Source organism: Ruditapes philippinarum, unplaced genomic scaffold (genome assembly GCF_026571515.1).
Source record: "Ruditapes philippinarum isolate M1 unplaced genomic scaffold, ASM2657151v2 ctg4024_1_1_1_1, whole genome shotgun sequence".
NCBI lineage: Eukaryota > Metazoa > Mollusca > Bivalvia > Venerida > Veneridae > Ruditapes > Ruditapes philippinarum.
The window spans coordinates 178,235-199,904 of record NW_026853092.1 but is presented as its reverse complement, the minus strand read 5'-3'; the positions used below and the strand labels follow the sequence as shown (position 1 = coordinate 199,904).

The 21,670-nt window shown below is 32.4% G+C and overlaps 1 protein-coding gene across 1 annotated transcript; it reads right to left on the bottom strand.

Annotated features, from left to right (window-relative positions):
* Window positions 1-23: 23 nt before the first annotated feature.
* On the bottom strand, window positions 24-21,219 carry LOC132733793 (cadherin-23-like). Its single transcript, XM_060720475.1, has 20 exons — window positions 21,124-21,219; window positions 20,061-20,203; window positions 19,138-19,263; window positions 17,206-17,349; window positions 16,415-16,505; window positions 15,300-15,457; window positions 14,676-14,894; window positions 13,915-14,073; window positions 13,165-13,323; window positions 12,381-12,451; window positions 11,630-11,873; window positions 10,474-10,640; window positions 9,400-9,469; window positions 8,513-8,597; window positions 7,522-7,709; window positions 6,447-6,579; window positions 5,865-5,995; window positions 5,025-5,166; window positions 3,600-3,827; window positions 24-154 (listed from the first exon to the last, which is right to left on the bottom strand). Exons 2-20 carry the CDS (start codon window positions 20,085-20,087, stop codon window positions 24-26), a joined length of 2,673 nt encoding a protein of 890 aa, XP_060576458.1. The 5' UTR covers window positions 20,088-20,203; window positions 21,124-21,219.
* Between the last annotated feature and the right edge of the window lie 451 nt (window positions 21,220-21,670).

Below are 21,670 nucleotides of genomic sequence, written 5' to 3'. Positions count from 1 at the left end.
TTTTAAAATTCTGGGGCTTTTCTTTAATCTTTCCGCTGATACAATTGGGGTTTCCGTTGCGTCTTCAGTTTATTAGAGAAAAACCAAAAACCCCCGATACCTTTTTGTCTCGGCAAACTTCGTAGTCCAAAAGGTTTCTTTACCGACAAATATGCTGTTGAACAAAAAAGCACACTTTATATTTGCACATATATCTAGATCAAAGACTACACTGAATCCATTACTGTACATGATTATTAAATCAATATGCTGTGGAAACAAAGTATACCATGATTTTTTTAGGGTCCATTTTTAGTCCCAATTTTCAAGCTCTACTGAAATGAATATTCAAGGTGCCCCTGCTTTACGTGAGGCACATTAACCAGGCACAGGAGTAAATATAAAAAAATCAATAAACTTTTTAAAGTCTTTGAACATACATGCAGGAATACATGTACATATTGATTGCAGGACAATGTTCAACAACAAAATTAATTCAAAGAATTTTTTTTTTCTGAAGAATTCAGCAAAATGTTTGAACAAGTGTTACGGTGAGTGCTATAGATTTAGTATAAAACACAATATTTTTTTACATCATATAAGAATCTTGAAACAGCTTTAAAATTAGAAACAAAGAAAGATTATTATAATGATATATATATAGAAACTTCAATCACAAGGTACTAATGCTTTGTATAGACATGAACACATCAAAGCATATACATTGTAGTGTACATTTAATCAACAAGGCATTATTTTGATGTAGATACACTATTGCAATGCAACACACACAAAAAACATCTGATTATGTAATTAAAGTGTAATGTAGTCAAGAAATTGTGTGAAGATCTCCTATAGATTTTAACATAAAGCCATCTGAGGTGCAGCACTCTCCTGGTGACTTCTCTACATGCTGCACTTTGATTTAATGACCAAATTTTTGGCTACTCTAGACCTTGACCTCTGACCTCTTGACCAGAAAAAAGTGCACAAGACAAGTAAATCTCATTAAGGTGTATCAACATACATGACATGTATTAAATTTCAATGTAATAACATTGCTGAGTATTGAAGTTAATGACCATAAATGAAAACTTAACTGAAAACGTTAACCAAGAAGATTAACCCAAACCAATGCCAAAATGTACAGCTTTAAAATTAACTACCTTATAAATAATAAAAAAAGTTCCACCATTATTCTGGTATCAGTCATAATTTAAAAATAAGCTCATTTCCATTTATTAAACAAGCTTTATCTGAGATTGGATATTTCTAATTGGTCTTTGCTTTACATAATGAAGATCTAACAAAATGTTCAGTGAAAATTTCAAAGAAAACTAATATACAAACATGTTGTCTTCAAATTCATACCAAAATAATGATTTAAAGTACATGTATTATAATCATTGAAATTTTTTTTTATTTGATTGCAGGATATAATGTTCATCAACAAAATTATTTCTCCCCACAAATAACATTTACTATCTAGCTTCAATATTATATCAACATAACTAACACAGATCAATGCTAATTATATGTAGGTTATAATTTAGTCGACAAACTGAAGTTACAAAACAGTTTGTTTTTGATTTTTTCACACATAACATTAAACAAAGAGCAAACTTATATTCAAGTATAAGTAATAATATTTGGAAAGTTTTCATATCAGCATAATATTATGTTACTTGTGCCATATTCAAGATTCAGAACTTTAGAATTTAACAGCTGGCATGTTAGTGCCACAACTTATATGTGAGTGTAAGTTTGAAATGCCTATTGTGCTCAATAGAGAAAGTTACATCTCTTTTCCCATATACAATATAGTGTCAAAAACATTTGTTGCATCAGATATTGCTATTATTTGTTTATAATACATTGCTTTTGCATGATGAATTTCATGTAAGAAGAAACTGAAAATGAATCTGTGACTATATATATACATATATATACATATATATACAAAATCTCTGTAAATTTCAAAACATATAGATTACAAATCACCTCAGATAAGATTTAACCTTTAACCTGCTGAATCTGTATAATGGATTTACCCAGCTTTGAGTTTAGAATAGTCCATTGTTTAAGGTAGAATAATCCATTCAAAGTCAATTTAGAACAGTCCATTCAAAGTTAAGGTACCGTGCAGTCCATTCAAAGTTAGGTAGAACAGTCCATTTAAAGTAAAGGTAGAACAGTTCATTCAAAGTCAAGGTAGAACGATCCATTCAAAGAAAAGGTGCAACAGTTCATTCAAAGTTAAGGTAGAACAGTCCATTCAAAGTAAAGGTAGAACAGTCCATTCAAAGTAAAGGTAGAACAGTCCATTCCAAGATAAAGTAGAACAGTCCATTCCAAGATAAGGCAGAACAGTCCATTCAAAGTAAAGGTAGAACAGTCCATTCAAAGTAAAACGGATTTAAGTATTAAAATACAAAAAATTGATGAGCCTTGTCACGCTTCAAGGGAAATTGTGGCTGCCCTAGTTTAACACTGGGGGCAGATGCTTTTTACTTCTGGTTCCAGCAGGTTACAGGTTATGTAAAGAAAATGTTACATTAAAACAAGACAAGAAACTTAAAACAATCACTCTGATAACTAAATTGTGACAACTATATGACAACCCCCTTCAACAGGAGGTCAAACAAAAAAACAGAATCTGTTTCACTCTTGTGTTTATCTATCTTACCTGATCCATAAACTGTAAGTCAATACTTAATTAGTATAAATATACTTAACTAACCTTACTTGTATAATAAGCTGATATATTTATTTTCTAAACATGCTTTTTTGAATAACTTTTCATATTTATGTCCTGGGAAAAAAAACAACATTACTGGTGTCTGATGAAGAAATATGTATTTATGAGCAAAGCAGAGTTCAAGCTAATGTCCTCTTTTATTATTGAAAGACATTAATCTTTGCCACTAACCTTGCTATCTAAGGTCAGAACTCAAATGATTTAAATTTTATATCACTTGTTTATACACTTAAATTTTACTTTTTTGTTATTAATTAATGCTAAAAACAAATTTGACAAAAAACAACAAAGGTGTAGATTATCTTTCACATTAGAATAGGAAGTTCCCTTTGCCATATATAAACATAAGTATTAGATTTATTCATTTTGGATGGTTCTTTAAGTAACTTATTCATATGTGAAGAATGTAACAAGTATTTTGGAAAATACAAAATAATGTACATTCTTATAAGTACATGCACTATAATTACTTCACATTCTTATAAGTACATGCACTTATAATATTCAATTAAATGCTACTATCAATTGTAACATTGACTCTGATTAATGACTGATACTTATACTTTCATTTTTGTACATTCTTTGTATTTTCAAACTCTTGGTTAAAGCTTGGCGATCCAAGAACAGTCAGACAATAAAATCCTTTCTAAAAGCGTCCACACCACAAGTTGAAACTTTCCATAGCTATATTGGCATGAAAACAAAATCATTAAAATTGACACGGCATTGCTGGCATGAAGAGAAGTTAAAAACCTCAGATCATTGCCCTTCCTACTACCCACCCTAACTTTAGAATGGGTCATGTCTATCTTGATCAAGTGGCGCTTAAGGGATCATTGATTGAAAATTTGTGATTACTTACGTCCTTTCAAAGAGAAGTAATCTTCAACATCACTACTCTCAACTTCACGGTAATCTTCTATAGTCTCTGGTATCGACGGGTCAGTTGCTTTCAAACTCAGTATTTGATAGTTAATGTTTTCCGATTCAGAGAAAGACAGGTTAATAATCGGCCTATCCTTTCTCCAGTCGCCATGAGTGAAGTAAATACTGGGATCTACAGCCGCCAGTATAAATATAACCACAGATGCTGAAATAAAATACAAAGCAAATTCTTATCCATAGCAGAGGTAAAATCTAAGTTTTATTTCTTTGCCTTAAACTAAATAATACAATTTGTTCCAAAAAAAACTCTTTGACATGTTACATGGCCCCAGTATATAATTATGGTTGTAAGGGTATAACATAATTTACCATAAGCTTTTATAGTCAATCCTGAGGGCCAACAACAGTTACTGTTTCATAATACACAGCAATATAACTTAGCTGTCACAAGTTTTTATGAAACATTGATATTACATTGATAATACATGTACTGCCCTAATACTTAGATTACTAGTCTGAAGCGTTATACTGTATACACTTGCCCGATTAGAATTGCAAAATGGATCATACATTTATTGAAGCAGTGTATAAAATTATAATTGATATGAATGTCACAAATGTCTAATGAAAGTCAATGTTACCTTACCTTATTATGATATTTTACTGTACTTAAATTTTAAAGGGGAAAGCAAAAGCAATAAGAAAACAAAGGGAATAAAACATATAAAACAAAGATGAAAGGAAAGCAAAAAGGAAAAAATATAAAATTTTAAATTAATAAGCATGCTTTTTCTGATATACTTGTGTAAAAAGGACACAAACTAACCACCTGAAAATTTTAAAAAGGCTTTTTACTTTGGGAAAAAAAGGCCCGTGACATGCAAGTTAATTTTTATTGGAGTCACTAAAAAAAAGGGACCCCGACACTAAGGTCTGTTTAGTATTTATCTTGCAGGTAAAAAATAAAACCCCGATTTTATAGGTTATGTTTTAGACCCCTGATTTCAAAATACCAACCAACCTTTTATAAAAGAAAGTTTGTCAATGAATTCAAAATTCCCATTCCTTTACCAGAAGTACTAATGGGTTTTTAAGCGAAAAGTGTCCAACTGGTTAGGGGAATTATAGTTAAATGTTTGGTTTATACTGAATTTATTTTAGTTTGATTGTGTAGGAAGCTATCAGCTTATGGTCACACTTTCAAATCCATTCCTGGAACCAACTAGTACTAAGCAATGAGTGTAAAGTTTCTCACTCAAGGAAACAAGGACTTGTCCCTGACCGGGTTTGAACCCATGGGAGTAGCGATCATTAGATTACCGTACTAGTTTGATGCGTTAACAACTCGGCCATGCCGCTATTCTAAATACTTGAATATTTATTAACAGCAATGTTGAATTACCTGTTCCGAATTGTCTAGCCTGTGTGGCGTCTATATTGATATCTTCCACAATCACGTTCAGGTTGATACGATCATACAATTCTCGTTCTATTCTGCCTGCAACATTTATCACTCCATCTCCTGGATTCATCTTTATAATTTTCTGCAAAATAAACAATTAAGTGATAAATAAGTCCTTTGACCGCCACTTATCAAAATAAACTATGAACTGGTAAGAAAGTGTTTTGAGTGGCACTTTCATGAAAATTAACTATTAACTGGTAACTAGTCTCTTGAGTGGTATTTTAACAAAATAAACTATAACAGGTAAATAAGTCTTTTAAGTGGCAGTCTAAACTGGGAAATAAGTCTTGTAAGTGGTATTGTAGAAATAAACTATTAAATGGCAAATTAGGCTCTCCTTAGAGTGGCATTTTAATAAAATAAATTATAAACTGGTAAATAAAATCTTTGAATGATAATTTAACAAAATAAACTATAACAGGATGAAAAGTCCCGAGTTGTGGCATTTTCGCAAAATATACTATGAGGAGGCTAGGCAGTCATTTGAGTGGTATATTAACAAAATAAACTGTAAACTAGTAAACAAGTCCTTTGAGACAGTCATTTGAACAAAATTATAACGTCATGTATACACTGGCAAGTCAACCCTTTAAAACTCTAACAAAATTATAAACTGACATATCAATCTGTAACCTGACAATTTATATAATTATTATAAACATTAACTCTCTGTCTCAGACATAAGAATCCGCCTGTTGCTATAGAAGAATTTTCCTAACAATAGCTAGATTGTTTCATATGCATTTCTAATCAACTTTTATATTTGCTGAAACTTACAGTGGCATCAATTGGATCTTGGTTATTGGATTGTCTGTTGAAGGTAACAGATGTGTAGTCAATGCTATATACAAGCTGGCTATTACTGTCTGAATCTGTGGCACCTACTTGTCCAATAAATTCTCCAACCTCTGTATAAAGATAAAATGGTTTTGGCAATTAAAAAATTTATGAGCACTCCGCAATGACAACTGGAAGATTATAAAAGCAAGATCAGGGATTGTATTTATTAAAATTTGAAAGTTTACTATACATTTGTAGCACTTAATGCTTTATTAAAAAATTAAAATAAAAAGTTTACACAAAAAGAGGACATGTATACTTATTTTCAGTATGGCCTTCTGATTTAGCAATAACATTGACAATAACATCGGAGAGACCCAGTCTGACACCAAACCCTACAGACTGCTTAGCTGTAAGCTGAATTAGTATGACATTGAAGAAACTCGCAAAAAAATTCTATTCAAAATATAAGGCAGGTTGTTCTTTTTGACAAATTGACAGCAGGGTGGGGATTAATCAATAATAACTAATGTTCTGACACATTTCAGTGTCTATTAAACAATAAAAACATTAACTTACCATAATCAGCACGCATTTGGAACCTGTATAAAGCATTAACGAAGACTGGTCTTTTGTTGTTTGCATCCAACAATATTATCTGGACCGTTGCCGTTGCTGAGTACGGAGGTGTACCTTTGTCCGTGGCTACAACCTAGCAACAAATCATTTTATTGATAGTAGCTTAGAGTATAAGGAGTCACTGATACTGTATAGGTCAAGGGATGGTTTTCTGACCTAACACTTTCTGTTAGTTTATACAAATTTATTTAAGTTTGTTTGTGTTGGAAGCTATAAGCTAACTGAAACCCTCTCGAATCTGTTCTTGAAACTAACCAGTACAAAGCAATGAGTGTAAAGTTTCTTGTTCACAGACACAACGACTTGCCCCTGACGTTGTTCGAACCCATGCGGTCAGCAATACTTAGATTGCTAGTCCGACACATTAACCACTTGGCCATGCCACCACTCTTGGTATTGGAACAGACTGATAGTTACATGCAGCTGTTAAAGTAGGTAATGAGGTCGGTTCTGCTGTCGACAGCATTTACCCAATGTTACAATATGTACCAGCAGCCAGTATTTGATTTTTTTATCGCTAGATGTATAACAAATTCTTTAAAATTTAAATTAAACAGCAACTCATGTGAGATCCTTTATTATAAATGTAGTGCATTTCATTCATAAAAGCTACAGAACAATTTAGAAAAAGCATGAAAAGAATTAGCTTCAGATCATACATGGTTTAGATACATAAAATCTAAGCCTTGACACCAAGTAGTTGGATATTTTCTTCTTTTTTTGTTTTAGTTACAACCATTTTACACCCAACCTTTAACATGCTTCTTACAATAAAAGTTAAATACATGTAACACGTTTCTATCTTTGTTTGTTTCTTTCTTTCTTCATTAACACAAGATTATTATTTAAAATTTTACCATTTTGCTCTTTGAAGATTTAAGGTATTCTATACACAAAAATTTTGATTATGTTTCTTTTAACCATTTGTTGCTTATAAAGAAACTAAAAGGTCTATTAAATGCTTGTATTTATCTGAATAACCGTAAAAGTAAAATTCTAAAAATAACATACTTACCACTATTTCATAGGACGGTTGGTTCTCTTCAATATCCAGTTTAGCGTCTGCTGTAACTTTAATGATCCCAGAATCCCCTGTGAGGAGGAAATCATCATTTGCCCCACTCTGTAACTGAAAGGTCACTATGCCATTGTCGTTATCTTGACCATCGAGGTCGGTAACATTCAAGTCAATTACGGTAAAACCTGGGACATAAAATAAATGAACCTGTCACAATCAGAGTCAAATACTAACTTCTAACATAAATAAATAGCCTGAATATAAATACTTCTTTTCACCTGATCTGTTTTGACTGAAGTTTCGGGATAAAGTTTAAAGTATTGAATTTGACTTTGTTTTTGTTTCCCATCTTAACATTTCCCCTTTCTGAACTTTTAAGGTCTTTTTGTCCTTCTTTTTGAATATATGTATATATATACTTTGATAAGAATCATAAAGGGTTTTCAATATAAGAAAACAAATCTTAATCAAGTTACAAGCCTGGTTGATTTATACAAATGTTCAAGCTGGCCTGACTCTTTACTGTTAACATGTTCAAGCCATTACCGCCTTAGCCTAAAAAGCATGATCTCTACAGCCTTTAGTTTATACTAATTTATTTTAGTTTGATTGTGTTGGAAGCTATAAGCTTATTTAAACACTCTTGAATCTGTACCTTGTACAAACCAGTACTAAGCAAATTGAGTTGAAAGTTTTTTGCTCACGGAAACAACCTCTTGCCCCTGACAGGGTTTGAACCCAATTTGAAGCAATCCTTAGATTACTAGTCTGACCACTTTGCCACACTACCACTCACTAGCCTTTGCAAATTTCTCAGTGCTGAGACCAAAGGCCGGGTACCTCAGTGTCTTGTCAGGTAGCAGGCTCTATAACAATCACACTTTTTTACTATACTTGTCCAGAAAATTGGATAAAGTTCAAAAATGAGGCACACAACATTTAAGCAGACGACAATTTTCCCAGAATGCTATACAAGACAATTAACTACCTGCAACAGCCAGCTCGCTGATTTCAACTTTATATATATTGTTCGGAACACGAGGTACAAATTCTGGTGGGAAGTTGTTCAGATTCTAAAATATAAGTAAACAAACACATCAGTTATAAGGTTTAAAAACAACAACAGGGAGCAGAATTTTTTTTAAAATATTGTTTTATATCTGTACAAACTGTTCTGAATAACTATGTCTAAAGCAACGTTATATTATCCATGAAGATATATTGATTAAGATATTTGGTCACATATGAATATATAGTTAATTAAATTTCTTTTAGAAAATAGATAAATAATAAATATGCAATTTTGTATTGAAATGCTTTAAGTAGGATAGGGTGACATCACAGGCACTTGGTTTCAACCACCTTTACATTGATAACTTGCCATATATTTGCCATATAACTGATTACCCCTGTAAATGGACAAAAGTACTCACCAATATACCAGCAATGAGTTGAAACCAAGTACCTATGAGTTACATTATATGAAAATTAAATTCTGAGAGTTTATTCTTTCATTGCAATTGTTTATGTGACAATTATAGTTTTATTATAAAAGAGTATCATGATAACAGAACTTATATACATTTGACTCAAATGTCTTTTGCAAAGCCAGGATCTCACGGCAGGGCCTCCTGTGATCTTTTTGTTTGTAAAATCCTTGAGTACAAAACTCAAGTGTTTCAAATCGAGGTACTCCCGTAGTGGACACTTTTATCATATATGTCATGACAAGCAGCCAGAAAGCTCAGTCGGTAGAGTCGCATAACAGTATTTTTCACACCCTGTGACATATATGAATTTATCATACACACACACCATATATCATAATTATAAATAAAATAATAACAATATACACACAGTTGAAAAACAACTTACAATGATTTCTATAGCAATAGAAATTTCCGAGCTCAAACCACCAGTATCAGCGGCAACCTTTACAGTCACGCTGGAAAATGGAGGAAAATGTATAAGAAAATGATGCAGCAGTAATGTAATTATTAGAACATTCACAAAAAATATCTTAGACAAATAAAAAAAAGAAACAAATTTTTGACCCCCCCCCCCAAAATGCCCTAAATAATGTATTTTCACCCATCTGTATGAATTAAGCACCAATTTCCCAATTCAAACAAAATTTATAAAGTAAATCTAGTTTAAGGATGATGACTATGTTCATTTTATAAAGGGCTATAACTCTATATTGCAATATCACAATTTAATAATAAATGTATATGATGAACATCATTAATTTTTCTAATTACATTATATACATCAGTATTGAAATGATGACTATTTTTATTCTATAATTGGCTATAACTGTATAATGCAATATGAAAAGGGCTATAACTCTGCACTATAATATCAAAATTTGATATTACATGATGTATTTAATGATAAATCAATGTAGAGTTTCAATACAATTTAGCCTTCCTTGCACTTGTAAAATATGTCTCAAAATGCCTTTTTTAAGTTAAACAAAGGGCCATTACTCAAAACTCCCTGTGCAGAAATTAATGGAATTATATGATTCGGTTCCTTTATGTAAATAAGTTCACAGAAAGTTTTTTTTCTAAACTAAGATTATGGACAGAATGAAACTTATAAACATTGGACTTTGTCTAAACAATATGAAATAAGGGACCATGTCTTTTGTTATTTACTTTTGTTTAATACAGGGCCTGGACTGGCCACTTATTGTTCGATTTACAGTTTGATGGCCCAAAATTAGCTCTCAGGTGTGAAGACAAACTGATAGACAGACATCCCTACATTAAGGATTTATGGGCTTTTCCTTAAATTCTTATTATGTGGTTTTCAACATAAACCATTAAATGGTTTTCTTTTTTAAGATTATGGACAGAACAAAGATCATTTATCAAGGCTGTCAGAATGATGAGGGTATTTCAATAGCCCCTATCTGATTTAATCAGCGGGGCAATTATAACTTACAAGCCAGGTATTGGAGATCCAGCTGTCTGTTTGTAGTCTATTTCTTGATTAACAGTCAAATGTCCGGATGCACTACCAATGGAGAATGCAGATATTGGCACTGCAGCTGGTTCTACACCAGCAATACTGTACCGTATAATTGGATTACTGGCATCTCTACTTCGAGCCTGATGAATTAAGATAAAATGTTTTTTTTACTGTAGCAAAAAAAATTAAAATGGTTTGTTAATTGTGTTAATCAAATCATGTAAATGCTTTCAATGATTGAATCAATGGCAGATTATAAGTGAACCATGTGCGTTCAACTTAACCCTTTCACTGCCATAGGGACGGCCATATGCTGTCCCTATTATTTTCGGCATATTTGCCATATAGACAGCTTTTGCCGTTTCTATAATAATAATAATAATAATAATAATAATAATAATAATAAAAATAATAATAATAATAGTAAATATATATATAGATAATTATACCATCGACAATAATTTAATTATTACACTAGCAGATTTTGCAACATATATAATTATTATAATACTAATAACAAATAATAATAATTATATTAATTAATAAAATAGTAATTTCTTAGAAAACCCTCTGGCAAATAAGTGATTAATAAATCTGGCAGCAAAAGGGTTAAATTAATTCCAAGTATCTATAACATTCTCTTTAGTGTTTGTTTAAAAAATAACTTATCTAAGCCACTGACTGCAATAATAACTTATCTAAACCACTGACTTCAATTATAACTTATCTAAACCACTGACTGCAATTATAACTTATCTTAACCACTGACTGCAATTATAACTTATCTTAACCACTGACTGCAATTATAACTTATCTTAACCACTGACTGCAATAATAACTTATCTAAAACCACTGATGCAATTATAACTTAATGTCTAAGCACCTGTCTTTTCAGCAATAACTTGCCTAAAGCACATGTGAAGCCTGGTCAAAACACTTGCCTAAAGCACATGTGCAGTCTGGTCAAAACCAACATCTTTTCATTTTTTCTTTTCATCTGTTGTTAAATCTTTAATTTCTTTACCTTGAAATCATGGTTAAGACCATTTCAAATACTATTGAAGGGTGTCTTACTTAACAGATAAAAGATTTAATAGTAATATAAGTCAGTAAATTCAAAGTTTCTTACCAATACAGTGATATCAGGAATCAAATCTTTGGACTGCTCATACAAAATAGCAGAATATGTTCTGTCAAATTCAGGACCAATGTCATTTTCATTAATCAACTGAATGATTACTTGTATACTCCCAACCCTTCTGTTGTTACCTATCCCACTATCATAAGCAGCCACTGTTATGTAATGAATCTCTTGAGATTCAAAATCTAATAACTCATCTAGAGTGATTCTTCCATTTGAATCAATGCTGAACCTGTAATTGTAAGTATTAACTAAATATACTTAAGGTGTTTTAGAGATCATTATTTGCTAACATTATGCATAAACATGACATGCTTGGTGGAATGCCTAGCAACGTGCTTAAAGACATGCCTAGAGACATTCCTGGAGATATGCCTATGGAGTATGGACATTCCTGGAGACATGCCTACGGACAGTCCTGGGGACATGCCTAGATACATTCCTGGAGATATGCCTAGCAACATGCTTAGAGACATTCCTGGAGACATGACTTATAGTACATGCCTGGATACATTCCTGGAGATATGCTTAGAGACATTCCTGGACACATGCCTAGAGACATGCCTTTAGGAATGCCTGGAGACATGCCTGGTTACATTCTTGTTGTTGTTTAAATAGTTAAGTTATTGCTTACAAAGTATAGAATAATGTTATCATAAAAGAAATGGGTCTACTTAGAATGATGTTTCCAGTTTGTATATATTGGTAAGCACTAAGTACTGAAAATGTATGTACTCACTTTGTTATATCACCCCCAATAATTTCATAACCCGATATTATCCCGAAACTTCCACTGTCCCGATCCATAGCCTGGAGAAATAAATAAATACTAATGTAATCCTATATTAATTTCTTTGCAAGATATTTAGATGAAACTGTTACATATTAACTGTTCTTATAGGAGTTGAGCCACTAAGGTCCAAAAGTCTAAAAAAATAAACTTGGTAGATTCTTGCATTAAATCAACTGGGGCACAATAAAATGGAGAAAAAATACTTTTCCATGTCTCCAAAAGTTAGCAAATTTAAAATTCTAGATATTTTGCTTGAGGAAATATTAGCGAATCATGCAAGGGTAAAATTTAATGAAAAGTAGGTTAATATTAATGCTTAAGAGGAAATTTTAACATTTTTTCGTCAATTCGCGAAATTCGCCAATATTTTTTTTTTGTGTCGCTAACTTAACCACCTATACAGTATTGCTACCAGATTCCAGAACAGGCAGCTGATTAGAACCGCTGATGTTCTGTAAGCTAGCTGGATAGCTTCCTCACATGAAGAATCCAAAGTCCCAGTCCAGATCTGAACCCACAGCGGTGATGGGTAGGCTAGCTGGATAGCTTCCTCACATGAAAGAATCCAAAGTCCCAGTCCAGATCTGAACCCACAGCGGTGATGGGTCATATAAATTGATAAGGGTGATTGGTAAGGAATAATAATAATCTAAGTGCACTAACATTCTAAAGTACAATAGAAAAAACGACCAAAGGACAAAAAGCAAATAAAACTGTACCCAAAACTTACCGTGACTGCACCTATGATGCCTCGAGGTTGACTCTCTTTTATTGTGATGAAATAAGTTTCATTTGCAAACTCTGGATCATGATCATTAGCATCAACTAAAGAAACTGTAACAGTTGCAGTGCTGACAAAATTAGGATTCTGTACATCTACAGCTTTAAGCTACGGATATAAAATAATATCAAGATTTATTGCATATTAAATTTGCCTGTTTCAATATTCAATTTCCTAAGTTCATAATTGGTCAAAATTCAGTTAAATTAATGGACTTTCATGGATAGTGTCCTTTATTAAAACCATGTGTTAAGTTGCATGCAAATTTCTTTGGTGGTTGAATATAAGTACTCAGTACTTTATGTTGAATAGGCACATTAAATCAAATATCTTCAACTAAATAGATTTGTAGAAGATCACGGTTTTATATCCAAGCGCTCGTCAGTTAAAAATCTAAGCAAGTTAAAAAGGAGTATAACTCCAAAAATATAGCTTTCAGAATTATGCCCCTTGTCTGACAACTGCACCTTGTCATGATAAGCAAGTATTCAAAGTTTTAAGCTGATACCTTTTGAAATGTTTGAATAATGGGCTACAAGTTTCTTCACAAGGACAACTACTCACCAATCATAAAAGCTTGACTTTTTCTTAAAAACGAACAAGCTAAAGAATCAAATTTAAAATGCACTGCAGTGTAACAAGATAATGTCCTGACATAAATTTTAAGGCTTACTGTAAGGTATATAACTAAATATTTACCTTTAGCACGTAAGTGTTAGGTGGTTTCTCAAAATCTAAAATCTTTTCTTTTGCATACAAATTAAACAACTGTAAACCACTCCCATCAGAATTGTCCAGTTTGAAGTCATTATTCTCATTTCCTGATATGATAGAAACATTAAACTTCTGGTATTGATCCTGTAAAAAAAACAGAAGAAAATACTTATAGCTACCGTAATTACAATAAGTGCAGTAACAGGTTAAGTTCTTCTAAATTTAATAGGAGTTAATCATTTATTGCACTAAGAAAATTTAATGCACTAGAGTGACATTATAATCTTTCAAGCAAATACCTCTTTTCTAACTGAATTTTAAATAACTGCAAAAACTTCTGCCACCAGTTAAATAGCTAGGCAGGCACTTTCCTCAGATGACTGTCCAACACAGACATTTTCATCTAAGGATATTCAGGTAATAGACCCATAGATTATCTGAGTCTGAGTCTTAACTTGTATCTATTAGTCAAAAGAACTGACTTTAAATTAAATGGAATCAGCATATGCCCATTGTTTTACAATATATGTGATTGTTTGTTTGTTTGATTGGTTTTTACATCACATCGACATAGTATAAGTCATAATTATGGCAACCTGCCAGCTTTACTGGTGGAGGAAGACCTTAGGTGCTTTTCCGTGCATTGTAATTCAGGCAGAAACAGGCAGCTGAGTAGAACTGCCAACATTCTGTAACCTGTGTAAATAAATGAAATAGAAGCTAAAAACTAAAGATAAAGTAATTACCGAATCAGAGTCAACAACTTGAATTTCGACATTGTTCGAAATCGGGTTGAAGTTTTCAGGATTGGCTGGTGCGCCTGACAACTCTGTTGTCGTGACTACATAATTGTCATTACTGAACATGGGTCTCTGGTCATTCACATCAAATATTTGAATGGAAATGGTCTCATATGCTGTGCCCTTTTCTCGGTTTGGTCTGTTCAAAGGATCATATTCTATAGCCTGTAAAAATATTCACAAACAGATGTATTAGAAAGTGCATTTTAGTTTAAAATAATTTCCTTAGATATACCCAATTCCTTCTTTTAACCCTTAAATTACCTTTGACACCATCTTGCATCACCATTTGGTTTAATCCTCATTACATTCACGAAAAAAACATCTTTTTTTTCTAACAGACGGACACATGAGTAGAACCACTGACATTCTGTTAACTGAATCTCAGCTTCCTCACATGTAAAATCCAAGGATGTTTGCTAGACTGGGACCTACAGCTGTGGTTTTAAGTCAACAACCTTAAATACTTTGGCCTCAAATGCCTCAACCTAGCTATTAAATTATAAACAAAGAAATCACCTCAATAAGTTGAAAGTATTTTCATTTTAATGAGTACATGTAATCACCTACCAATATGCCAAGATAGACTGTTTTGGTTCGATCTTGCACTTCTTCACGATCAATAGTATTGTTTAATATTAGTGGAACTTTGTACAATATTCCGTCTAAAATAACATCGCCAAGACGAAAATATTGCATATCATATGCTTCCTGTGCTGTTTCATCAGCTGAAATTAAATACACGTATATACATGAGATAGACTATTTCATGTTCTTGCTTGCGAAATATGAAAAGGTCCTAAAATGTTTTTAAAATTCATACTGAATTAAGGATAACGGACCCTTATGATCACTCAAGACTATACATATAGAAATCTGATCAAATAATGATGTTGTTAAAATCTTTGACAAAATTATGTCCTCTTGCCTGGAAGTGAGATGAATGTTACTTTCAACTGTTAAATAAGTTTCAAAGCTATACCTCAAACTGCATTAAAAAGTGGGGTGGTTCAAAAATGAAAAAGATTCTAAGTAAAAATTGCATGACATTGTTTAATCACAATACATGAGGGGAATCCTCTTGCCTAAAATGAGATGATAATTTTTTTTTTCCAAGTTTTAAAGCAATACCTCAAAGGGTATAGAAAAAGTTGGATGGTATAAAAAAAAAATGTGATGCTGACAGCAATGCCAAACACAGCAGCTAGTCTAGTTAAATATATTAATTTGCATATAATGAAGAAATATTTTTGTAATGCTTACCACTCTTAATATCTTAAATGGACTTGTCCACCATTCAATTTGGACAAAACTATTCATCATTTTTAGGGATAAATTCAAAATATACATTGGCTGATTAGCAAACAGTGCAGTCCATGATCAGACAAGACAGACAACACAGATGATTGCATGGCTGTAACTGTTGCCGCCAGCAGACCAAAGGATAAATGCTCTGGTACATATTTTTTAAATTGTATGTCAAGCATATAAGGAAAGAAAAACAACAATTGAGGCATGCTGGATCATTTAACATAATTCTGTTCCTGATTATGATTTTATCAATTGTAATTATACTACATGCAATTAACTATATATATATATATTAAAACTGTAGGCCAATCTCAAGGTCTAGGTGCTGATTGGTTACCCAATGGACCAATGGTAAGGAAAGAATTATAACATACTTAGTCGTGGTCGTACAAGTTCATATCTGATAGGATGTGGGTCCCTTACATCTTGATCATTAGCCTCTATGAAGCCAAAAAGCTGTTCATTCTGAAAGAAAAAGGTTTTACAAGTTCTGTTAGAATATTATCATTTATGGCTGGCCTGTGTTTTAACACCTAAGCATTTTTTTGTTTTGTACTAAACATAATTAGAAATTGTATTCTTATAATAAAAATTCTTAAAGTTATTTCAAATCTCTCTAAACAAATTTGAAAATGTGAAAAGCATTTTTTTTATTAAATAGATAATAAGAGCCTCTCATTATAACTGATAATTATGATAAGCCTCAATCATCACATGCATTACATGAGAATGAGGGCTATCAATATTTAAAAGTGCCCAGTTTTCCCAAACCATCTTGGCTTAAGAAGACACTGCCATTTAACGATTGCACATAAGTTTTGTTAAAAGTTATCCACACAAAGTTGTATCATAAAATTAGAAAAGCGTAAAATTTTCACACAGATCCATGGCTGAATGTGAATGAACTTCCAGTGCTTTGACTAAAATCCCTAAAAAGAACAAAGTACATTTACACTTCCTTATTTTCTTGTTTTAAATTTAGAAAATTGACACTGTGCATCACTCAAATGCAGCAATAAATTTTTTTTTCTTTAACGATATTTAGCTGTTTAGGGTTATAAGTAATGGCATGTAATTAGCGGAAGAGAATCAATTTCGAGGTTAGCTTCTATTTATTTCAAGTAAGGTCGTACTTTGGTCAGTAAATTAATGGTTTATCACTTACAGGCTGAAGACTCTCAAGCATGTTAAATGCTGTCTTGTCTTTGTTAATGGTTGGCGGCAAGTTCTGCAAATCTCGGATGTTGATGGCAACATTTTGAGAAATAGAAATCCTCGTTACATCATCTGGATCAGCAGACGGTGTGTTCTGTAAATATTATGACACACATTTAAAACAAACTATGTTTAAAAAAGACAGACAAATAAAAACAAGAGGGCCATGATGGCCCTGGGGCCGCTCACCTGTATATAGGAGATGTTTCATGCTTAATATCTAAACTCTAGCTATTTGGGTTTTTTCAAAGAAGATTTTAAGTTTTTGCTATACACATGTAAGGAAAATCAATGACCCCCGGGGCAGGGCCAATTTTGACCCCAGGTCTTTTATTTGAACAAACTTTGTAGACACTCACTAAAAGATGTTTCATGCTTAATATCTTAACTCTAGCTATTTGGGTTTTTTCAAAGAAGATTTTTTAAGTTTTTGCTATACATATATAAGGAAAATCAATGACCCCCGGGGCGGTGCCAATTTTGACCCCAGGGCTTTTATTTGAACAAACTTGGTAGACACCTATTAGAACATGTTTGATGCTAAATATCTTAGCCATAGCTCTTTGAGTTCTTTAAAAGAAGATTTTTTAAGTTTTTACTATATGCATATAGGGAAAATCAATGACCCCCTGGGGCGGGGCCAATTTTGACCCCAGGGCTTTTATTTGAACAAACTTGGTAGACACTTATTAGAACATGTTTCATGCTAAATATCTAAGCTTTAACTCTTTGGGTTCTTTAAAAGAAGATTTTTTAAGTTTTAACTATATGCATATAAGGAAAATCAATGACCCCCAGGGCAGTGCCAATTTTGACCCCAGGGCTTTTATTTGAACAAACTTGGTAGACACCTATTAGAACATGTTTGATGCTAAATATCTTAGCCATAGCTCTTTGAGTTCTTTAAAAGAAGATTTTTTAATTTTTTACTATATGCATATAGGGAAAAGCATTATGACCCCCTGGGGCGGGGCCAATTTTGACCCCAGGGCTTTTATTTGAACAAACTTGGTATACACTCACTAGAAGATGTTTCATGCCAAATATCTAAGCTCTAGCTCTTATGGTTTTTTCATAGAAGATATTTAAAGTTTTTTCTTTCGGTTGCCATGGCAACCAGAGTTCTGCATGGAATTAAATTCTTTGAACAATTTTTAAAGGTGACCACCAAAGGAACATTCCTGTGAAGTTTGGATGAAATTGGCTTAGTGGTTTATGAGGAGATGTCATTTAAAGTAAAAGTTTACGGACAGACGCCGGACAGACGCCGGAAGAAAAGCAATCACAAAAGCTCACCCTGTCACTGTGTGACAGGTGAGCTAAAAATGTGACAAGAAATGCGACATGAAAGCGAGTGGTTCAAGTGTCTTTCTCTCAACCCAGGAATCATGGGTTTCGTGCCCAGATTAGGGTCTACAGACAACTTGTATTTCAATCCACTTTGAACATAACTTGCAAATTTTATCACTCACAGAAATATGACAATAAAAACATAATTATAAAAGACCATAAATTCACTTTAAACATTTAAGCAGAACAATAACAACAGAATGTCTAGCATGTGTATAAAATGAAATAGGGAACATAATTTGCGTCAAAAATATTACATAGACTGAGTCTATTGAAATACAAAATGTGGTACATGCACTTATTTTATTTGAAATCAGACAGTACTAAAACCATTCTTGATAAACTTGTATGCATATTTATCTAGCACTTGGACATTCTCTTCAAGTAGGCTAGGTTTTTCTTTAATCCAACAGACAAACGAGTGAAGGTAAGGGTTGGAGAGGGCAAGGGGTTGGCAATGGTTAGAAGATTTTCAAATCATTCTGAGGGTCATCATCATGCAGCGGCAATTCTTTAGATTTAGGCTACTTACGTTTGCCAAGATTTCCAAGGTATAGGATTTCTCGGCAGAGTAATTAGTTCTAAGAGCATAGATGTTGAAATGATATCTACCAAAACCATCTGCAACTTCCACCACACTGAAGTAACCGTCACATGGCTGAAATAAAAGAACATTTTCCATATCATACATTTCTTTATGTAAATACATAAATTCATAAATATTGTTCCAATAAAAGCAGATTAAATCAACCTTTAAACTAATGAATTTCTTAAATGGACTTCATATACAATATATGGATTCCATATTTGGACCTGTCCATTATCATTATTTTTAGAGACATCAAAATATAATTTTAAAGGTTAGTACAGTCTGATCATACTGCATGGATGCACAGGCCAGCCTAGCTGTCTTTATACGGGTGCCAGGGCTTATTATTCACTTCCAACATAAGCAGTGCAAAGACTAAAAAGATGTTTTATATTATCAATAATGTCTGAGGGGACTGTGCAATGAATTATTTAAACCTTCAAAAGTGAAACAGTCATTGCAAATGACAGAGTTATGTACTCTTGAATAAAAAATAAGAACTAAGAAATGAATGCAAAGGGTATACAAAATAAAATGAGGTGATTCAAAATCCTCAACTGTCATTTATTTGAGATTAATAATCTATACAATAGTTACAAACCTTCAGGTAAATCCTTCAAACATTCAAGCAATAATAATAAACTTTATAAAAATTACGTAACTGTCCAAAATTGAAATGAAATAATTTGATTAAACACTATTCCAGCATATTTCCCTTCGCTTTGAACTCTTACATAAATTTTCCATCTTAAAATCAATTTGTTCAGCTAATAAAAGAAAAAACCTTCAATCTAAAGAAAAAACCTTCAATCTAAAGAAAAAACTTCAATCTAAAATGTGTCTCAAGATGATAAGAATGAGATTACCAAGGTGCCGCCACTATCTAATTGCATGCCATACAAACTGCAGTAACTTTGTTATTGTCAGCACCGTCAGCATCTGTTACAATGATAGGATTTGCAGACCGATCGTCATAAATCACTTTCGGTATTTCCGCTGGATCTAGATACTGAAGAAAAAAGAAAAACATAAACATTTAATAACCCAAGTATGGAGAAAGATAAATGCAAATTTTAGAAGGCCTTTCATCTAAAAAAAAAGATTGTAATGTCCTTAGTCTCAAATCTACTGTACATGTATAAGCAGATATTACCGCGTGTCAAAAAGTAAGTGAATTTAAAATTCCAGATATTTCGCGTGAGGAAATATTTGCATGTCATGCAAGAGTAGATTTTAAATGCCAGGTTGACTAATATTTACAACAGCAGAAATTTTAGCGATTTTTGTCAATATGCAAAATTTGCTTACATTTTCTTGTTGCTAACTTTATCACTTATACAGTACTCTTTTTGGTATCATGTGCAGAAATATATGATAACAAATTCTAAAAGACTTGCTTGAATTGATTATTTTAGTACATCAATGGCAACAGTACAGAAAAAGTACTGAGCTCTTACATAAGTCTTTACTTTCTTTTATCCCTGCATGTACAAAACAAGTGTCCGTGATATCACATGCTACCTGGATACTAATCATTACTATGTTGCCATTGTCAAATGATATAATTATTAATAGTAAAGTGACTCGGATTCTGAGATTTATTATTGTGGCAGACTGTACACCTTTGAAAATGTTCAAATGTAAATATATGTTTAAAAGTACATTAATTCATTTTGCAATTGAAATGTTTTAGCTGCTATAATGCTTTATTGAAACTCAGCACTTAATCATTGACAGAGCGCAGTTTAAAACCTCTTATAAGGAGAGCACTGCCATCCAAGAGAGCACAGTTTAAAAACTGCATACACAACTTTTACATTTAATCCAACATTTGGGTGTGTTGGATAGCCCCATTTTTTATATATTTTTTTAATAGTTTAGCTAAAAACTTCTGAGTATATGAGATTTGATTAATTTATATGTACTAACCTCATCAATAATGGCGCTGTAAGAGCCATTTTGTCGTTGAAATATGGGCGTTTTATCATTGATGTCGTTCAAAACCAAGAAGGACTCAAAAATATCCTGAAAGAAATATAAGAGTACATAAAACACAATATAACAATGGGAAGACTTAATAATCTTCTATAAAGTATTTCATGTTCAGTGTTTATTCAAATTGTGAGAGTTGACAAGTAAATTTGGATAATAAATGAAAACAAGAGCACCACATGTGGTGTTTATGCTAGACTGTTAAAAAATTTTAATTAAAAAAGGGGCATAATCCAAAAATAGAGCTTACAGGGTTATAACCCTTTTCTAACACCTGCACTTTCTACAGATAAGCAAGTATTCCAATTTCATGTTAATAACTTTTAAAATTTTTGAATAATGGGATACATTTAAGTTTTTGAGGATATGGTAATATGGTAAAGAAATCTTACACTTTCAGTTTGACCTTCACATTTGATGGAGATTTTCTTTTGATTTTGCTGTGATGGATCCTCATTTATCACCTAGAGAAAAGATATTCATG

Excerpts from the sequence above, each read along its gene's own strand:
- LOC132733793 (XM_060720475.1), bottom strand. The coding sequence starts at position 20,087 with ATGCAATTAGATAGTGGCGGCACCTTG. Across the intron at positions 11,874-12,380 it reads ATTGGGGGTGATATAACAAA|GTTCAGCATTGATTCAAATG; the intron begins GTGAGTACATAC and ends TTACAATTACAG. Across the intron at positions 155-3,599 it reads TTACTTCTCTTTGAAAGGAC|CATATTTGTCGGTAAAGAAA; the intron begins GTAAGTAATCAC and ends TTTGTTCAACAG.